This window comes from Mustelus asterias, chromosome 11, assembly GCF_964213995.1.
Source record: "Mustelus asterias chromosome 11, sMusAst1.hap1.1, whole genome shotgun sequence".
In the NCBI taxonomy this organism is placed as follows: Eukaryota; Metazoa; Chordata; class Chondrichthyes; order Carcharhiniformes; family Triakidae; genus Mustelus; species Mustelus asterias.
Window position 1 is genome coordinate 46,746,261 of NC_135811.1, and position 21,824 is coordinate 46,768,084.

The window sequence follows — 21,824 nt, forward strand, 5'->3', positions numbered from 1 at the left end:
GATTCTGCACCAACAACAATCCTACCCAGGCCCTATCCCCATAACCCCACATATTTACCCACTAATCGCTCTAACCTACGCATCCCGGGACACTAAGGGACAACTTAGCATGGCCAATGCACCTAACATGCACATCTTTGGACATTGAGAAAGAATGTGGCCAAAACTTTCTGGCCCTTCCCACCGGTATCTTCTGGTCACGCTGATGGTGACCCCTCTCCTGTGGTACGTTCCCCAGCACTGGAGGGTGAGGGGCATGCAAGACCCCATAGGCATCGGCAGGACCAGAAGATCCCATCACCAGCCAATGTTGGATCGTCTCCACTGCAGGAAAGTACATCGCGGCACCAGGGGGTTGGGGGGGGGGGGTGGGAGTGCGGTGGGGGGGGGGGGGGGGTCGGTGGGGGGGAGCACCTATGCAAGTTATCTTAAAGTGTTGGACATCTCTGGGACTCAAACAGATCTGGGTGGAAAACAGGCTGGAGAGATTCTTCTGTATGCAATTAAGTTATAAATGCAATGTTTATCCCTTTTCCTGTTCCACAGATTGAATCTGACATGCATAAAAGATAATTACATCTTTGCATCAATAGAAACAACATTCCCTTTGCAATACAGTCAGATGTGCCCACTTAAATGTTTCAGCTGTAATTTTTTAGTCTGGTTTGGAATTAGTTTTGTACTTCCCTATTGCGATGATATGTGTCTTTGTTTATGTATATATTCTGTGGAAGTAAGGTTAAGCTGTGTCCATGTATGTCCAGGATTAATCAAATGTGAGGTTGTCGGAGTCAGGTTGTCTGTAGATTCTAAAGGATGAAAGACTTCTTGCATTTTGTAATGAGGCCTTATGGTGGGTTTTAACTTACAAGGAAACAGAGTAGATCCGAAATTTGCATTTGAAGATAAGTTTTGAAATTGATTTCTAGCTGCTGCATTCCAAAGGAATCTCAAAGGTGCCAAAGAACATTGACATTTTACAGGAGATTCATGAGTAAATAGCAACAGGCATTTTAAATTTCATTGGCCCGAAATAGAGGCAAAATAGGAATATGGAAGACTTTGATATTTGGGAAGCTGAGTTTTCAAAGGGATATTGGAAGACAATGGAGGACTAAGATGAAGGGAGTGAAAAGAGCTGGTTTTTAGTCATAGTTAGTTGCTGTGGGGGTGGGTGGGTGGAATCTCTCACTGAAAGCCAACTCCTGTGTTTTGAAAAGCTGTGAAAGTCTCTTAATTGAAGAAAGCAACTCCGTTTCGGGCCAGGAAAATATTTGTCCTGAGAAAATTTTTTGAAAATCTCTCTATGGGAAACTACCATCAGTATGGATCTGTTCTGGGAAGTCATGGATTGTACTTTCTCGGTTTGAGTAATATTTCCCAGATTTTATGGTTAAGAATCCATTAGGGCGATCACCAAAAAGTTTAATTGTGCACCTTTGATAAAGCATTTCAGCGGTTACTTTGTAAGATTTCTTTCTCACTGTGCATCCTTTATCTTGTTTTATCTTCTCTTTCTTTTAATAAACATTTTAATTTTTCAACCTTTTAAAAATTGCAATTGGGGTCCTGTGCTTTTTGAGTTTAGTGGCTTTCCCTCCTCATTTCTACAATAAGAACATAAGAACAGGAGCAGGAGTAGGCCATCTGGCCTCTCGAGCCTGCTCCACCATTCAATAAGATCATGGTTGATCTTTTCATGGACTCAGCTCCACTTACCCGTCCACTCACCATAGCCCTTAACTCCTTTACTGTTCAAAAATGTATCTATCCTTGCCTTAAAAACATTCAATGAGGTAGCCTCAATTGCTTCACTGGGCAGGGAATTCCACAGATCCACAACCCTTTGGGTGAAGAAGTTCCTCCCTAACTCAGTCCTAAATCCGCTCCCCCTTATTTTGAGGCCACCCCCCCAGTTCTAGTTTCACCTGCCAGTGGAAATAACCTCTCTGCTTCTATTGTATCTATTCCCTTCATAATCTTATATGTTTCTATAAGATCTCCCCCTCATTCTTCTGAATTCCAGTGAGTATAGCCCCAGTCTACTCAGTCTCTCCTCATAAGCCAACCCTCTGAACTCAGGAATCAACGGATTGAATCTCCTTTGTACCCCCTCCAGTGCCAGTATATCCTTTCTCAAGTAAGAAGACCAAAACTGTATACAGTATTTCAGCAGCACTTTAAACAGCTGCAACATAACCTCCCTGTTTTTAAACTCCATCCCTCTAGCAATGAAGGACAAAATTCCATTTCCTTCCTAATACTGTTTTCTGTATTGAATACAAATACACAATACGGAAAACAAAATTCCCATCTGCCGAGACAAGTTTCAATCAGAGATCTAGCTAAACATCAGCTGAGATCGTTAACACAGTGGATATCGACTATTTTACTCTGCTGCACGAGCTTGTCTGCTTATTTTCAGAGTAGCCTCAAAAAATAGATTGGAACTCTCCATCTGCTTGTGTACCGCAGTTGTTTCTACTTACAAGGAAAGCAACTTGCACCATAAACAACATGCAAAAGAAAGTTGCCGCTATCTTCTATCGCACTTAATGAGTTTCCTGTTAAATGTATCTATCTCTAACGCGAATGTTTAAGTTCTTAAAAAATAAGTTTGAATCGTTCCCCTCTTTAAAGTTTATTTATTAGTTGCATTAACACTGCAATGAAGTTACTGTGGAAATCCCCTAGCCGCCACATTCCGGCGCCTGTTCGGGTACAATGAGGGAGAATTTAACATGGTCAATGCACCTAACCAGCACGTCTTTCAGACTGTGGGAGGAAACCGGAGCACCCGGAGGAAACCCGCGCATACACAGGGAGAACGAGCAAACTCCACACAGACAGTGACCCAAGCCGAGAATCGAACCTGGGTCCCTGGCGCTGTGAGGCAGCAATGCTAACCACTGTGCTACTGTGCCATCCTGTTCTTCAGACTTCTCCAAAATGTTTTACAAGAGTCAATGTTCAGTATTTGTGTGCACGGAATGAATAAGAATTTTTTTGCATACTCAATCTGGTCACAGCAGATTAATATCCTCTTCTTAAACATTCTTGTTAATCTGTTTATATTTTATCTATATAGGGAGAGTTCAACATTTCATTGTCTATGAGCTGTTGCCCTGTGCCAGAACATCACAGCTCAATATTTTTGACTCTGTAGATAAATATATTAGTTTTGTGCTGTGGTGTTCTCAGGTAATGCTGAACATACGTATAGGGATTGATGAGAATTGACTGTGCCCTGAATGCCATGGCAATCTGTACCTCATTTTCTGCAATATATCTCACAACATTTACAGTTTGGTGAGTAAATGGCAATTCAAGTTCATATTTTTAAGTTGAGGAACAGTAAATTGTCTCATCAGTGTCTCAAAAATTAATATCAAGTTTGATAGTGAGGGAGTGTGTTGTTACGACTGCAATGATTCATTAATCACTGCTTCACTGATGCCTCATTAGCTGAAGTGGAATGGTCCAGTGTTCAGACTACATCTGGCACAATGGTTAGCACTGCTGCCTCACAGCGCCAGGGACCCAAGTTCAATTCCTGGTGACTGGCTGTGTGGAGTTTGCACATTCTACCCGTGTCTGCGTGGGTTTCCTCCCACATGCCAAAGGGTTGGATTGATTGGCCATGTTAAATGGTCCCTTAGTGTCAGGGGATTAGCGGGGTAAATACGTGGGGTTACGTAGGTAGAGTCTGGGTAGGATTGTTGTCGGTGCAGGCTCGATGTGCTGAATAGCCTCCTTCTGCACTGTAGGGATACTATGATACTATTACATGGGCGGCACGGCGCCACAGTGGTTAGCATTGCTGCCTCATAGCGCCAGAGACCTGGTTTCAATTCTCGGCTTGGGTCACTGTCTGTGCAGAGTCTGCACATTCTCCCCGTGTCTGCATGGGTTTCCTCCGGGTGATCCGGTTTCCTCCCACAGTCCAAAGATGTGCAGGTTGGGTGCATTGGTCATGCTAAATTGCCCCTTAGTGCCCCGATGTCTAGGTTAGAGGGATTAGCAGGGTAAATACATGGGGTTATGGGGATAAGGCCTGGGTGGGATTGTTGTCGGTGCAGTCCCGATGTCCCAGAATGGCCTCCTTCTGTACTGTAGGGATTCTATGAGTTTATTCTGTGATACTATTACATGGTTGGAGGTGTTGCTGTTGCTTGCAATGAGGTGATGTGGCTCCATTTATTTTCAAACCAGGTCGCTGTGCCATTGTGAGCCATTTAGAGAAAGGTTAAGGTTAACATGCTAAGACTATGTGGCTCATTTTAAAGCTCATTTTAAATTATCTGTTCAAAAAGAAAACCTGGAGCTTACTCATCACACCATCCAATGAGCTGGTCAAGGTTTTTTTCTTCCTCTGCTGTACCTGAAAATACATTCCATTTATTCCTCTGTGAAGGGATTCTTTTGAACTTCAGCCTTGAATTTACGTCAACTATTCTGAGTAACTCATTGTCAGAGCATAAGCAGTGGGTGCATGAGTCAACCACACAACTCTCTCAAGCCTGTTCTGCCATTGAACATGATAATGACTGCTCTTCTACATTGACTGCACTTTCCCCCTCTATCCCCTTCACCGTTAATTCCCTACAAGGAATATCTTACAAATTTCGAAGTGGTTCCTCTGAATTTCTATGCCTTCTTTCAAGACTGAAATCTCTAGATTCTTTCCAGCTGACCTTCAGGGCAGGGATTTTCCAGGTCTTCCCAGTGGCGGGATCTCCTGGTGCCCGCTGAGGTTGCCTCCTGCCACAGGTTCCCTGGCGGTAGGATGGACGAGCTATGCAAAATGCCACAGGCTTCAGCAGATCGGAAGATTCTGCCAGTGGCCAATGGCAAGCTGCCTCTGCTGCAGGGGTATGGGGCCTGGAAAGCTCCGGCCTTGGGTGGCATGGTGGCACAGTGGTTAGCTGCCTCACAGTGCCAGGGACCCGGTGTGGTGAACCAGTGTAACTACATGTATATGCCTGGACACACCCATGCTGCACCTGGCCCGAGACTCCTCCCTTTCCACCTGAGACTGCTCCCTTTCCACCCAGAGTGAGGTATAAAGGTGATGGTTCCTCCCCCTCGCCTCAGTCTAGGCCAGGTCAGCTACAAGGGTGTGCTCCTGTTCTTTGTGAATAAAAGCCTGTTAATTTCACTCACTCACTGGAGTCTTCATATCATGATTGATAGTGCATCACCCAGGTTCAATTCCGGCCTCAGGTCACTGTCTGTGTGGAGTTTGCGCATTCTCCCCATGTCTGTATGGGTTTCCCCCAGGTGCTGCGGTTTCCTCCCAAAGGGTTAGGTTGATTGGCCATGCTAAATTGTCCCTTCGTGTCAGGGGGATTAGGAGGGTAAATATGTGGGGTTACGGGGATAGGACCTGGATTGGATTGTTGTCGGTGCAGACTTGATGGGCCAAATGGCCTCCTTCTGACCTGTAGGGATTCTATGATTCAGTCTAACGATGCCGGAAGTCTGTTCCTTGGTCCTGCTATGCCCTACTGTTCAGTGGCATAGTTGCTAGCGCCACTGCCTCACAGCGCCAGGGACTCGGGTTCAATTCTGGCCTCGGGTGACTGTGCGGAGTTTGCACATTTTCCCCGTGTCTGTGTGGGTTTCCTCCAGGTGCTCCGGTTTCCTCCCACAGTCCAAAGGGTTAGGTTGATTGGCCATGCTAAATTGACCCTTAGTGTCAGGGGGACCAACAGGGTAAATGCCTGGGATTACAGGGATAGGGCATGGTTGGGATTGTTGTCGGTGCCGACTCAATGGGCCAAATGGCCTCCTTCTGCACTGTAGGGATTCTATGATTCTTCCATGATTCTAAATGTGTTTTTTCTGTGTCTTCATGGGAAATGGGACCTCTGACATCTGGTCTAACTGGGGCAATATACAGCTTCAGCCAATGTGGCCTGACCAATGGTCGACTGATCTGACAACATAATTTAGTGCTCTCATTTGCTTGGTTGATTGCTGCGTCACAGCGACTCGACATGTCCTTGTCAACACTGGGGTCAATTATCCTCAAAACTGGGCCACTCTTTTCAGGCTGTGGATTCCTTTGGCCAAATCAGGGGGTGAAAGCCTCCTCCTTTTGAGAGCGCTTCCTCCATTCAGGGTCTCAGTCCCTTCCTCCGGGCGTTTACCCATGCCAAGCAGGCGTCATGTTCTGGAGATGACTGGGCCACTTAGCCACTCAACCAATAACCGTATACTCCTCTCATTACTGTGGCAGCTTTTATGAGCTGATGTGACCGTAGCTTGAGACTGATACTGGCCAACTGGCATTTTACACTCATTTCATTTAACAACTAGAAGCAAAAATAAAACCGAGGTTGTTAAGTTCTCGAGTCCATTAGCTGGATTCTGACCTCATGTTTAGCCATTTATGTATGTAGATTGCTCCTTTTATAATCTGATATGCATTTGTTTGTGCTCACTTCATGTAGCATTAGCCCCCCACCATCTGCAGATATTATCTGACGCCACATCAAAGATTCCTGGCTGATTTCTGATACAAGCTCTAATTGTGCTTAGGCCTCTCCACCAGCACCCCCCCCCCCGCCCCCCCCCGCCCCCACCAAACTCTACCACCCACCAGCCCCCCCTCCCACCACCCCCACTCCATTTTGTTATCATCTATGAACTTGACCACCTTGCATTGAATTGAGTTGAATCCAATTGATGTAAATTGGCAGGCGAATGGGGAAATTCAACACAGCACTTCACACACACTTACCACCTTGATCTCATTTAAAACACTTTAATTCCTCAGCTAATTATTTTTCTCCTAAAATAGGCTCTCATCTCTGAACAGCGTTTTACAGGCTAATTATTTTCATTTTTATTGCCTAGTCTATCCTTCCCGTCCTAAATATTTGACCCTCGCTGGTGAATGCAGCTTTGCATTTTTTATTTATTGCCGCAGTGTGCTCCACACAATGGATAACGGGTTTGCTTTGTGGCAAGGTAACTGAGTGTTGTCACGCACAAGCTCTCTGCTACTGAGCTGACCTTTCTATTAGTTGGTATGGATGGCAGGCCAGCTGGCTGAGAGACTGACTGCGGCGGAACAGTAATTAGCACTGCGGACTGAACAGAACTGTGTAACTCATCCTCTGGATCGGAGAATTCAATCAGTGGTACGAATTGTTCTCTCCATTATTAGGCAAAACTGCTTTGGGTCTGATCTTTAAAATTCTTTACATTTGAGATGACAAAACCTAATCACATCCTTCTTTAGAGGGAGAATTGTCACATTCAACAATAGTTGGGTTGGAACAAAAAACAGAATCATAGAATGGAATCCCTACAGTGCAGAAGGGAGCCATTCAGCCCATCGAGCCTGCACTACAACAATCCCACCAGGATTTATCCACGCAATCCCAGACATTTACCCTGCTGTCCCCCTGACACTGAGGGGCAATTTAGCATGGCCTATCCACCTAACCCGCACATCTTTGGAGTGTGGGAGGAAACCGGAGCACCCAGAGGAAACCCACGCAGACACGGGGAGAACGTGCAAACTCCACACAGACAGTGACCCGAGGCCGGAATTGAACCGAGGTCCCTGGCGCTGTGAGACAGCAGTGCTAACCACTGTGCCGCCGTGCTGCCCCAAATGCTGGAAAATCTCAGCAGGTTTGACAGCATCTATGGAGAGAGAATAGAGCCAACATTTTGAGCCTGGATGACTGTACGTCACTGAGCCTTGTCTCTCTGCACAGACGGTGTCAGGCCTGCTGAGATTTTCCAGCACTTTTTGATTTTGCTTCAGGTTCCAACATCCGCAGTAATTAGCTTTCGTTATAATAGTTGGGCTGGGCTAGGGCCAGAATTTAAAAGGTTAAAATATCTAAGCCTGATCTCAATCCACCCATTTCTGGTTTGTAATGGAGGTAGGGTTAGGAGTGGGTGGACGCCTCATTCTCAGGTAGTGATTGGGCAATTTAATTATTTGAATGAGTCCTGCAGTCTCTGATTTAACCTGCCTGGCTGGTTTTAGAGTAGCACATCGGGTTTCCCTAGTCTCTGAAAACCTGAACAAAGGAGAGGACACCTTTGGGGAGAAGGTAAGTGCCTTTGCAGCACTGCTGGTGGGCCGAGAGCAGTGTGAGTGCTTCCCCTCCTACTCCCAAGCTTCCCACTGTCAACCCATAATCCCCAAGCAAAGACTCCTGGATCAGCCACTACACCCACGGGATCACAGAACAGATCCCACCCTGGGTTGTTGATCAGACCTCCTGATTGAAGGTATCCCTCCTCAGTCCATCTTAGGGTCTGGAATGGGACCTTCCTGGGATAAAGTCCTGTCTCAATGTACTGGATCGGACCCTGCAGCCTGCTCCGGAATGTTCCCTGAAAACAGAAGCCAAACCTATCAATCAGGCTGACTCGTATAAAAGATTGTAATCAAACCAGAAGCAGCAAAAAGGGCTGGGCATGTTGTATATCCATGGCAGTGATCAGTACACATTATTTTTCTCAAGATGTGGCGATCATTTAGACTTAGCCATGACAAAGAACAATTTTGATATTTGGTGGCGATTTGGAACAGGTGGTTTGTCAGTTAACGATGATTTAGCGGAGTGGACATGGTCAAGTGACAGATACAAGTTAATGTGGAGAAAGTGTGTGCTAATGTACTTTGGCAGGCATGATGAGAAATGGGAGTAGAAAGCGGATGCAATAGTGCAGGAGATCTGGATGGACAGAAAGATCTCAAACAGAGAGAGAGAAAACAGAAACAGAAAATGCTGGAAAATCTCAGCAGGTCTGACAGCATCTATGGAGAGAGAATGGAGCCAATATTTCGAAACTAGATTATCTTTCGTCAGAGCTAACGAAGCCAGCTCTGATGAAGGGTCATCCTGACTCAAAACGTTGGCTCCATTCTCTCTCCACAGATGCTGTCAGACCTGCTGAGATTTTCCAACATTTTCTGTTTTAGTTTTCGATTCCAGCATCTGTAGTACTTTGCTTTAATATATAAGAGAGAGAGAAAAAAATTGGATAAGGCTCAAAAATGGTCATAGGAATCACACTGCGCAATTAGCCCAAGCCCATTTATTCCAATGCAAGCAACTAATGTAAATAATATGTTTACCAGGCTGATTCTGGGGATGGTGGGACTGCTGTATGAGGAGAGATTGACTAGGTTAGGATTGTTTTCGCTGGAGTTTAGATGAATGAGGGGAGATCTCATAGAGACTTTTAAATTCTAACAGGACTTGACAGGGTAGGTGCAGGGAGGATGTCCCCAATGGTGGGGGAGTCTAGAACCAGGGGTCACAGTCTAAGGATTCAGGGTAGACCATTTAGGACGGAGATGAGGAGACATTTCTTCACTCAAAGAGTGGTGAGCCTGTGGAATTCATTACCACAGGAAGTAGTTGATGCCAAAACATTGGATGTATTCAAGAGGCAGCTGAATATAGCACTTGGTGTGAACAAGATCAAAGGTTACGGGGAGAAAGCAGGATTAGGCTATTAAGTTGGATAATCAGCTATGATGGTGATGAATGGCGGAGCAGGCTCGAAGGGCCAAATGGCCTCCTCCTGCCTCTATCTTCTATGTTTCTATAACACACGGCCTAGCATTAATTACACTGCTGAGTAGTTGCAAACCTCAAAAAGAGGCCCAAGTTTGTTCACGAACCCTAGTCAGGCCACCTTGCACCATTTGAAGCATTTCAGCTGCAGAGAGTGCCGCAATTGCTTACAGAAGACCTTCCGAGCAGGATGAAGAGTGGGATTCACTCACATGAAAGATGCAAGTGAGCCCATTCCGGGAAACCTGCTGGCCAGCCCCTGTGTCCAGAGGTCAGGACGCCAACCACCACCAATCGGACTCAGGCCCCCTTCCCCCGCCAAATAATGAAATGGTGACCATCCCCCCTCCCGCTATGTTGTGATACTGCACCCGTGCTAACTCTGTGCTCCTACAACTTCTTCACTTTTCTTGGCCTACTGCTGCTTCTAGGTGTTCCCCCAAATTGCAGATATGAAGTGGAGGTGGCCAGCTGCTTTACACATCCTTTGGCCTGTTGTGCCCTTAGTAGGCGTTGCCTGGAAGGCCTGGATCTGGAGGGCCCTGGCTGACTTTTGGGTGTCACAGGTGGCACCATGTCACCCTGTTCTGCCCGCTTCCCACTAGATGCGCCAGTGTAAGGAGTTGGGGGTGGGGTGGGGGGGCTGCGGGAGGTGGAATTCAGAAGGGCTGGAAATTGCCATAGTCTCCCTGCTGAGAGGCCCTGGGATGGGCACAAGCGCTTCCTCCTCCCTCAGGGTGCATGCTGGCTCCCCTGGCCACTCTGTGGGATGGAGGGGAGGCTGGAGTGAGCTTCAGATGCCTCAACCTCCTCTGGCAATGCCCTCAGCCATGGATCTCGGTGACTGGAACCTGCTCCTCATTGACTGGGCCATGCTCTGAAAGCCATTAGCATGGTCCTCTGTGATTGTGCCAAGCTCTGAAGTGCCTCAGCAATGTCCCTCTGCATCTGGAACATGTCCGTGTGTGACTGGGACCTGCTATCATGAGCCTCAGTCATGGACATCACGGATTGAGCCAAGCTTTGAACATCATCAGTCACAGCTTGAATGCCTTGCCCCAGGCTTTCCGCTGCGGATAGGTCATCAGGGTAACGGAGTTTTCAACTCTGACTTGCTTGGGGCAATCTGACCTTACTGGGCGGCGTGTGTGGGGATCCGGGGTTATTAGAAGGATATACTGTAGCTGAGATGCGAGAAGGTTGAAGGGGTTTAATATTGGATGGCAGAGGATCGGGGTGATCCCCGGGGGAGACAGGTGGATATTCACCTTTGTAGCTCAAAGCAGGTAATTCATCATCTTCTGCATTGAAGTGTGGTTCTCCTGCAACTCCCCGCCTCAGCCACTGCTTCCCAGGCATCCGCCACCACCACATTGGCACGGGGTCTTCTGTCAGTCTTTGGGAACAAGGTGCCCCTCCTCTTGTCGATGGCATCCAGTATCATACAGGAAGCAAGGTGCAGCTCTCTCCATTGCCATGTTGGGTGATGAAGTGAGAGTGGGGGGCGCAGGGCGTGCCTATATACTGCTCCTGCTTAACAGGGCTAAGAGATGATTCCCGGCTCCAGTGAATCAGGCACCAGTGGAGTCGGAGAATTTGCGTAATTCACATGGGGGTCAGGCTGACCCATTTGAATAGGCTGAATCGCACCTGTTCAGCGCTGCCAATGCAAAGCGATTCACTCCCATTTTCACGCCTGCAGGAGTACTTCGAGTGCAGGCGGGTGAATCATGCCCCAGCTGTCAATCAGGCTTAGAATCTTTGTAAACATTGTGGTGAGAAGCAATGGGGTACTTGCGATGCATTCAAGCATGAAAGGAAATTAAAATAAACACAGCTGACTGGAGGCTGAGTAGAAATCCATTAAGCTGTCATTGCAAGCTTATTTCAAAGTAATGCACTATGAAATTGACAGAGATCAATGGTTTTTAATGTGATAGGGAGGGTTTCGAAGGTTTAAGTTTGCTGGGAAGGCTCAGAGATTTCAGCTAAAAGCTGTGAATACCTAGAGGCTCAGTGCACAGCCGTGGAGAGGGGAACCCCCTGCCCCCAGTGAAATTGACATCTCTTCTCTGTCAGAGGACTTCAAAGGGGTCTGCTCTCACCTGCAGCTTCTGACAGGGAGAAAGGAAAATATCTGCTGTAGAATGGAGTGCTGCTGTGATTTAAAAGCCCACCAGATGACCAGGGGGCATGGAGATTAAAGTGACCTGGTCATTTCAGGATTTTCACCGCTGACAGGCAGGAGTGAAGATGTTGATCTCACAGTTGCCTGAAATTACCATGCCAAGGGTGATCTTTAGGTCTGCCAGGGCTAGAAATGGCAGTCTAGCCATGAGACCGTTGGTGACGAGGTCAATCACTTGCCCCTCAAGCCCACCTAACCCCCAGGATCCTTGAGAGACCTGGTAGCAACAGAGGGGCAAATGGCCACTGGACCTACCTCCTTAACCTCCTCAGGGTCCAAGCTGCCAAGCAAGGGTGCCAGGGGGCAATGCACTATTGGCACCGCTACGGGAATAGCAATTTTAGCCCCGGCACCTGATTCAGCGGGCAATCGGGATCCCCACCATCGGTGAACGGAGCCGGTGACTCAACTTCTAAATTACACAGCTTTGTAACTTGTAAAAATTCAATTACAAGACATGGGAGTTTAAAGCTTTGTTTTTACTCCATTCTTCAAGTTACAAAGCCAATGCTCTGAGTGGACTGGGCGGACCTGAATCCATTTCTTGCTTGCTCCAAAAACCAAATTCAAATTCCAACTGCATCCAATTCATGGTACCCACAGGAGAGACAAACAGGATCCCAGCCTACACAATGGGGCATTGCACTCCGTCTTGAGCTTGATCCAATGGTTTATCTTAGCCAAAAGGCCGAAAGCAAGGCCAGCATTCATTGCCCACCCATAATTGTCCTTGAGGGTAAAGATGAGAAACTTCCATGCATACAATTTGGTTTGCAGGCTACTTCAGAGGGAGGTTAAGAGTCACCTACATCCAGGAGCCCACACATAGGCTGAATTGGATGAGAATGGCAGATTTCCTTCCCTAAAGGATATTAATAGGCCTGATGGATTTTTTTTTAGATATGTGTAGCTTCGCTGTCCCTATTACTGATACTAACATTTTATTCCAGATCTTACTTAATTAACTGAATTTAAATTTGCCCAGTTACCATGGTGAGATTTGAACTCAATTTAAAGATGTCTCTAGATTGCAAGCTCAGTAACATTGCCAGATACACTGCTGTACTCCAGCATGAGTATTTTATTTCAATTTTTTTACACAGTTGTTCACGTTGAGGCATTTTCACAAATATTGCCATATTAGAATTGTTTTGAAGTATCTTCGATGTTAGGTCTTGGAGTGGGAAGGTAATTAAACTGTATCCCTACTGTATCGTGTGTGTTTGAATGTGTTGTCACATTCTTTTCTGCTTCACAATACACTAAGAAGTCTCACAACATCAGGTTAAAATCCAACAGGTTTATTTCGAATCACGAGCTTTCGGAGCACTGCTGCTTCATCAGGTGAGTTTCACTTGATGAAGAAGCAGAGCTCGGAAAGCTCGTGTTTCCAAATAAAGCTGTTGGACTTTAACCTGGTGTGGTGAGACTTCTTACTGTGCCCACCTCAGTCCAACGCCGGCATCTCCACCTCATCACGATACACTGTTAGATATAATGCCACATAAATTTGTAAGTGGTCACTCTCTTGGGTTTTGATGGTATTTAATCTCTTACAACTGGGATTGAAAGGGCATTTCAAGCATTTATTGTGCCGTACATTACATCCAGATTCACGGCAAACTTTCTTTTTTTTTCTAGAGCGGCAACTCTGCATAACCATGGCTGGCGCAAGCACCCTGCCATCCAATGTGACTGGCATCAGCAAGGAGTTGGCAGACCTGAGACACCTGATCCAGTTCCCTGAAGAGATTGCCAGCATCTTGACCGAGCAGGAGCAGGAACTCTATCGCAAGGTCCTGCCGCTTGACTACCTCTGTTTTCTGACCAGGGATTTGGCAAATCCAAGTTGTTCCAGCAGGTCGTCCCCCCTCAAGACCTCGTCATCGGCACCTGCACTCAGCAACAAAAATAGGGATCACAATGCCGTTGAAGATCTGGTGGCAAGATTCAATGAGGTAAGTTGATGCTGAACTTTTACATCAACAGGGGTTCAACTGTACTTCTGGCCAAAGCTGTTGAAAGTTTCAGCATTTGAGGAATTACTTTGCAACTGCTTCCATTCCACCTCCATAACGTTTTCACAATGGAGTCTCTTTGACGCCAGTAATTGGGTTTGGACTGCGATTTTAGGAAATTCCAAGTCATGGCACATTTTGTGATAATTATTTTATCTCAAAAACAATCAAGCATCATCATGAATTCAAGGAACCAATGTTGTTTGCGGGGATATATGCACATATAAAATGTAAAACCTTAGAAACATTTGATTTGATTTGATTTATTATTGTCACGTGTATCGTGATACAGTGAAAAGTATTGTTTCTTGCGTGCTATACAGACAAAGCATACCATTCATAAAGTACATTGGGGAAAAAAGATAGGATGCAGAATATAGTGTTGCAGTTACAGGTAGGGTGAAGAGAATTATCAGCTTAATATGTGATAGGTCCATTCAAAAGTCTGATGGCAGCAGGGCAGAAACTGTTCTTGAGTCTGTTGGTACGTGTTCTTAGACTTTTATATCTTTTTCCCGACAGAAGGAGGTGGAAGAGAGTTTATCCGGGATGTGTGAGGTCCTTGATTATGCTGGCTGCTTTCTCGAGGCAGCGGGAAGTGTAGACAGGGTGCAAACATAATGATGGCTGGGTTTTCTTTTCAATACTTCTCTTGGCAATTCTCTCTCCCTTTCACCCAATTTCAATGTCATTGACTTCTTCCCTAGTGTATGGTTCCATCAGTGAAGGCTGTTATTCAGGTGTGAGTGTCAGTAGGTTCTTGGGAGTAAGGAAAGGACTTATCCCGTTTATATCAAAGGTCTGCTGACATGGACTTCCAGCGAGTTACTGACTAGTGAAGTTAACATGTAAGTCAAGTTGAAAACACTCAAGATGGGACAGTGGCCTTCATTGGAAAAGAACATCATCAGGAAGGTTGTAAAATATCCTGCTGATGTGCTCTTGTGTATTTTGAGCTGCTTCTAAGGACTTTGTCTTTACCCTGTACTCAGGCTGCTGCATCTTATTTCCAGTGATGTCTGCTTATGTACAATGTACTTAGGGGATTAAGAGAATGGCATGATAATACTGTTTTATTAAGGTCTGTATTTGGCATCTTTCTGCTGTGCAAAACGCTATGTACTTTCATACTTCATTTACTACTTTCCTAAGTCACAGTAGTAAGTAGTAGCAAATGTCCACAACTTTGAATGCAAATGCTCTCCAAGTAAGGCCTCAAGCCAAAATTAGGTCATGATTTATTTTTATAAGCAAAAACAATGGAGGAGAAGACAAGTTTAATTGGAAGGAAGGATGTGCAGAGAAAGTAAAAGAAAATGCATATCTCTGGTTTTGCTTGAGGTGGCGAGGCTTGTATGAGTCGCTGGTAATCTCCTGAGAAACCAAAATGGATAATAATAATTGGTTTTAACTTTGACTGCCATCAAACTTAGGAAAATTCCTGTTTCCTATCAGTTTGTATGTTTTCGGTATGGTTTCTATGACAGCAAAAGACTAATATTAAAGGAAAGAAACTACTCAAATGTCAGGCATGGCTTTACTGCTGTAATATGACCACCTAAATACACTCGTATTGATATTTTAATGTTAAATTCTGCTCAGACTGTTCTGCCATCTCTTCTAATTCTGTCAGTCCTAATTTGAATTTTTCACTTCAGTTTATTATAGAACTTAGGTCTGCACCGACCACCATCCCACTCAGGCCCTATCCCCATACCCGCACGCATTTGCCCTAACTAGTCCCCCTGACACTACGGGGCAATTTAGCATGGCCAATTCATCTAACCCGCACATTTTTGGACTGTGGGAGGAAACCGAAACCGAAACACCCGGAGGAAACCCACGCAGACACACAGAGAGAACGTGCAAACTCCACACAGTGACCCAAGCTGGGAATCGAACCCGGGTCCCTGGCGCTGTGAGGCAGCAGTGCTAACCACTGTGCCACCGTGTCACCTACAGTGTGCAGCCTTTCTTTCTGTACTTTACTTCTGTCAAAAAGTCAAGCTCTGATTTTAACTTAACCTTCCTGTACGAGCAAGAATGGAAGCAAGTGGGTTTGGTCTGATACCTGTTTGAGATTTCATTGATTTTACTCTAATCAAATCCAAATGAAGTGTAAAACCACCCTGTGACCTGCACCTGCCATTATTCATTATTACCCGATCGGGAAGTGGGCAATCGTTTTTTCAAAACAAAAAAAACAGTTTTATTTGGAAGTGATTGAAATCTGGCATTGAAGCGCTAAATGTTGCAATGTGATCAAGGTCAGTCTTTGATGCCCAGAGGAGAACGTTTACCCCTTTTGGCAAAGTTTGCAAAGTAAATTCCTCTGTTTTTTCTGGAAGGATGAAAATTTCCTGCTGAGGTCACACAAACGCTGAATGACCCCAATCAGCTGGGGCGGTCAGTATGACCCAAACTCAATGTGGTTGCATCAGTCTGTAACGTCCAATTAAGGTTAACTTTATCTGAAGGGCAGGAGTAATCTGGATTTCGACTTTGTTTTTTAAAGATTTTTTATTAGACCTACTTATCTCATGCGAAAACACAACAAAATTGGAATTACATGGATACTGAAGCATCACCTGTCTGAATGTTAATTATTTTTCCTCACACCTCCCTTCACTATGTAAACATTGACTTAGAATCCCTACAGTGCAGAAAGAGGCCATTCGGCCCATTGAGTCTGCACTGACCACAATCCCACCCAGGCCCTATCCCTACAACCTCATGCATTTACCCCAGCTAGTCCCCCTGACCTGACACTAAGGGGCAATTTAACATGGCCAATCCATCTAACCCGCACACCTTTGGACTGTGGGAGGAAACCGGAGCACCCGGAGAAAATCCACCCAGACACTGGGAGAATGTGCAAACTCCACACAGTCACCTGAGGCCGGGATTCGAACCCGGGTCCCTGGCGCTGTGAGGCAGCAGTGCTAACCACTGTGCCACCGTGTCACCCCAAAGACCTCTTTCTTAACTCTTCACTGTAATTAAGAACAGACAGTCTGGAGAAAGAAAAGGCCCTGTTAAGCACACCAATCTTGGAGGTCAATGTTGGATGATTCTCTCACAGACTCTCTCCTTCTTCCCACCACTACCACAGCTTACAATTCAGCTAGTGAAGGAGCAGTAAATTTGTTCTCATCTGACTTTGCCTCCATCCACTCCTAGTAAACAAAATCAAGCTTTAATATCTCCCCATCTCCCCTGCTGGGCAGATAGTGATTTAAGTGAAACAGACCTTGGGTATGTTTGGTTCTAGAATGGGATTTCCTAAATGTGGTTGTCTCTTGGGGGCAGCTTAAAACGGGGAGCATGATAGATTATTCAAATGATCACCTTTGTTATTCTCGTGCTCTCAAAGAGTGAGTCAAGACCCTTATAATAAAAATGATATTCATCGACCACATCAAGAAACTGTCAAGGAGTACACTCCGTTCCCTGAAGAAATACACAGTTAACATCTGTTTTTAGTCTCCACGGTTATTCTACATAATTGCAGGCTGGAAGTCCATGTATATGTTGTACTCTCCACTTACCAGCTTTCCCTCATGGCCAGTTTTCGGGTCTTGTCAGCTATTTTATGTATTTCAGCCGTTAAGCAGCACTCAGAGATGGAAAACATTGACTGGTTCAGGGTTAGGCAGAGCCTGTTCAGTTAACATTCTGCTCTAACTCTCCAATCTAAAACTCGTGCCGTGCCAAGCCAAACGCAAGATTTTGGAAGTCTTCTCTTACAGAAACAAATTTCTAGGTGGCAGACGTATATCGGCAGCTGCACACTAACACCTCAGCTTCACCTAGCCATTGGGTTGGAGAGTATTTTTAACATTGCTGCGACGGGCTTAAACCAAATATTATTTTGTTTATGTTGATTTTGAAGCTCGTTTACCTGCCAGCAATTTTCTGACTGTTTTCTGAGGATCCCATTGGGTTTACTTAACATGTCACCGGCTGACTTTGCCACCAGTGGTGGGCAGGGAGTGGGCGGGTAGGTGCTGCCAGCCCGAAGAGATTTAGTTGCCCCCCCAACCCACCCCCAGCCGTCATCTAACACTCTGATTTGATTTGATTTATTATTGTCACATATATTAGTATACAGTGAAAAGTATTGTTTTTTTGCGCGCTACACAGACAAAGCATACTGTTCATAGAGTACATAGGAGAGAAGGAACAGAGAGAATGCAGAATGTAGTGTTACAGTCACAGATAGGGTGAGGAGAAAGATCAACTTAATGTAAGCTAGGTCCATTCAAACGTCTGATGGCAGTAGGGAAGAAGCTGCTCTTGAGTTGGTTGGTACGTGACCTCAGATTTTTGTATCTTTTTCCTGACGGAAGAAGGGGAAGTGAGTATGTCCGGGGTGCGTGGGATCCTTGATTGCGCTGGCTGCTTTTTCAATGCATTAGAAAGTGTAGATGGAGTCAATGGATGGGAGACTGGTTTGTGTGATGGACTGAGCTACATTCACAACCCTTTATAGTTTCTTGCGGTCTTGGACAGAGCAGGAGCCATACCAAGCTGTGATATATCCAGAAAGGATGCTTTCTATGGTGCATCTGTAAAAATTGATGAGAGTCATAGCAGACATGCCAAATTTCCTTAGCCTCCTGAGAAAGTAGAACGTGTGGATCTGAGGTTTCCTGGCACTATCTCGCCGTAGGGAAAGGTGGGGAATTGACGGAAGGGGAGGCCAAATCACGTTCCCCGTGATTCCCCACAAAGGAAAGTCCTGACAGAGAAAACAAACTTCCTGCCCAGGCCAAGATCAAAATAACAACTGGAGCCTGATGGTGCAGTGAGAGTCTGACCTGCATCAGCCCTGCTGGCTTCAGGTAGTTAGTTGCCTTTGCTGTGGGGAAGAGCAGGTTAGAAAGGAAGACTGAATTCAGGCGGGAAATTGACTGCTCAGCCATCAAATTGATTTGAACTGACTGCCCACATGGTCTCGCTCTCCCAGTTAGTTGAGTAATTTAAAACCTCATTCTGTACTATTTCACATTTCTATGTGATTCTGTAATAGCAGCATTTCGGGAATGATGTCCCGGACATTATTGGGAGGGAGGAGGGGAACGTACTTATGGTTTAGTATCAAAGTGGATTAGGGAGTGGGAAATTATGTCTGACAAATTTACTCCTGTTCTTTGAGGAGGTATTAGCCAGAGTAGATAGAGGAGATATATTTGGATTTTCAACAGGCATTTGATAAGGTTCCACACAAAAGACTTCCACACAAAACAGGAGTTCATGGTGTTGGTGATTATACTCTGGCATAGATGGAGGATTGGCTACCTAACAGGAAGCAGTGAGTAGCCCTAAGGGGGTCTTTCTCTGGTTGGAGGGCATTAACCTGCGGAGTACCATAATGATCAGTGCTGGCACCACACCTCTTCACAATATATATTAATGATTTGGAGGGAGGAACTGTGGCCAAAGTTGCGGATGATACAAAGGTGGGTGAGAAGGCAGGTTGTAAGGAGGATATAAATAGTTTACACAAAGATATTGACAGGTTACGTGAGTGGGCAGAAAACTGGCAAATGGAATTCAATGCGGGAAAATGAGAGATTGTTTATTTTGGAAGTAAGAATGAGAAGGTGGGTTTTTATTTAAATGGAGAGAGACTGCAGAAAGCTGTAGCACAAGGGGACTTGGAGATCCTTGTTCATGAAACTCAGAAAGCGAGTGTACAGGTGCAGAAAGTAATAGGGAAGGTAAATGGAATGCTGGCTTTTATTTCAAGGGGGCTGGAGTGTAAAAATAAAGAGGTGTTGCTGGAATTGTACAGGGTGCTAGTGAGGCCCATTTAGAATACAGTGTACAGTTTTGGTCCCCTTATTGAAGGAAAGATACATTGTCATTGCAGGCAGTACAGAGGATATTTATTCGGATGATCCCGGTTACGGAGGGACTGCCATATGAGGAAAGATTAAACAAGCTGGGTCGGTACTCCTTTGAGTTCAGAAGAATGAAAGGTGATATATTTGAAACATATCGGATTCATAGGGGGTTTAGACAGGGTAAATGTTGGGAAGATGTTTCCACTCATGGGAGAGTGCAGGACTAGAAGGCATGGTCACAGAATAAGGGGATGCTCACTTAAGATGGATTTGAGGAAGGATTTCTTCTCAGGTGTATCTTTGAAATTCTTTACCTCAGGAAAATTTTCAAGGCTGAGTTTGATGGGTTTTTAATCAACTGGCGCATTAAGGGTCATGGAGATAAGGCAGGAAAGTTGCCTTAATGAGTGTCAGTTCAGCCATGCTCTTATAAAATGGTGGAACAGGCTTGAGGGGCTGAATGGCCTACTCCTTATGGGAACATGAGGGGCATGCGTGTGTATGCGTGTGTATGCGTGTGTGCGCGCGCGTGTGTGTGCACGCGCGTGTGTATGCTGTTATAACTCCGAAGGCACAGATACATGCACAAAGATTTCTCTTGGCCTAACTTAGTGAGGAAATGGGGAAAGCAAGGACAGCAATAATAGCGGATCCAATATTCTGTTTGCTCTCTTACATGTTGGCATCTATCATGGTTGGCACCACCCCTGTAGTTAGTTTAGTTCAAACTGGAAACAGTATAATACACACATATTGACTGTCAAATGTAGGTTAGACTTTGGAATAAAATGAAGCAAGACTTGAGTCTTGGCTATTGTCACACTTGTTCAAATTTTCTACAGTTGGACCATAATAATTAGTTCATCTTCTAGCTTGTACCTCAGTGCTGCTCCTTTAGATATATGTGAAGCCTCCAGCAAACTGCTAAAAGGCACAATACCTGTTCACCTCATTATTTTCTCACATAGTTATTTGTCCTAGCAATGTCTTTGTCACTCATTTCTAAAGGATTTGCTCCTATCTTTTTCTCGTACTGCTCTTGTAGGTAAGCCATCATCAATCTCTCTTTCAGCAATGTTTTAGGTGCTTTAGATGCTGCCATGTTCACATTCTTCACCACTGAGCATGTGTCGTATCTTTTGTAACTGCACAATATGATGGAACTGGAGTCCTTGTAAGAACAGGCACATGTTTGAAGTAACCATGAACCAGGTTTCCAGTGCAACTGCAGCCCTGGGGCAATATTCAGGACTTCTTGACTATTGCATTCTTTTAAAACTGTTAGCATTTTCCTAGCTTTTGAGGTTGGGATTTATGATGAAATGCGATGTCTCATAGAATCCCTACAATGGAGAATGAGGCCATTTGGCCCATCAAGCCTGCACTGACAACAAACCCACCCAGGCCCTATACCCATAACCCCACATATTTGCCCTGTTAATCCCCATGACACTAAGGCCAATTTAGCATGGCCAATCAACCTAACCCACACATCATTGGACTGTGGGAGGAAACCAGAGCATCCGGAGGAAACCCATGCAAAAATGGGGAGGATGTGCAAACTCCACAATAGACAGTCACTCGAGGCTGGAATTGAATCCAGGTCCCGTGATAACTAGTGTGCCACTGTGCCGCTCCTCACCCTAACAATGTTCCTGAACTCTAGCTTCAGAAAATTACGTCTTACGAAAACTACACATGGGGGGCAATTTTACGAGAAGAATTCTAAGTGTCCAGTTAGCATGAACACGGGAGAGTTTCAGATCCATTTTTTGGGTGAATCTTTACTCTGAATCCAATGCACTTAGACAATGAAAAGATGGGCTAGACTGTTTCCAGCCACTAGAGGCAGTAGGCGGAGCTTAAATCGCCAGCCAGCTTGCTCCACAGCAGAGGGAGCTATTGCGCATGTGCAGACCTCTGTGGCTGCACATGCCCAATTGCAACAGCAGAGGCCTGACAGAGAGAGAGATTGGTTGGGCGAAGGATAAGTGGGTGAGGAGAGGCCGTATTCTTTTCTGTGATTTGAAGTATAAGTTTCTCACAAAGATAGTATTGGTTAATAGTTTTATAGTCATTTATTACGGTAAACAACTTAAAACATGAAATCTTGATATGTTATTCTTTGAGCTAAAAGTTTGAATTTCTGTTTCAGCGTCATCAGTCTCTATGGGGATCGTTACGCCATGTGCACATCCCCGATTTTAGTTGT

The 21,824-nt window shown here is 45.2% G+C and overlaps 1 protein-coding gene across 7 annotated transcripts in view; it reads left to right on the plus strand.

The window, feature by feature from the left end:
- The window catches only part of plce1 (phospholipase C, epsilon 1), a 408,311-nt gene that overhangs the window by 256,175 nt on the left and 130,312 nt on the right, over window positions 1–21,824 (plus strand). For all 7 annotated transcript variants that reach the window (XM_078223543.1, XM_078223542.1, XM_078223546.1 and 4 more), the window contains one exon: window positions 13,387–13,703. In XM_078223543.1, coding sequence (XP_078079669.1) covers window positions 13,387–13,703 — 317 coding nt within the window. The remainder of the gene's footprint in view (window positions 1–13,386; window positions 13,704–21,824) is intronic.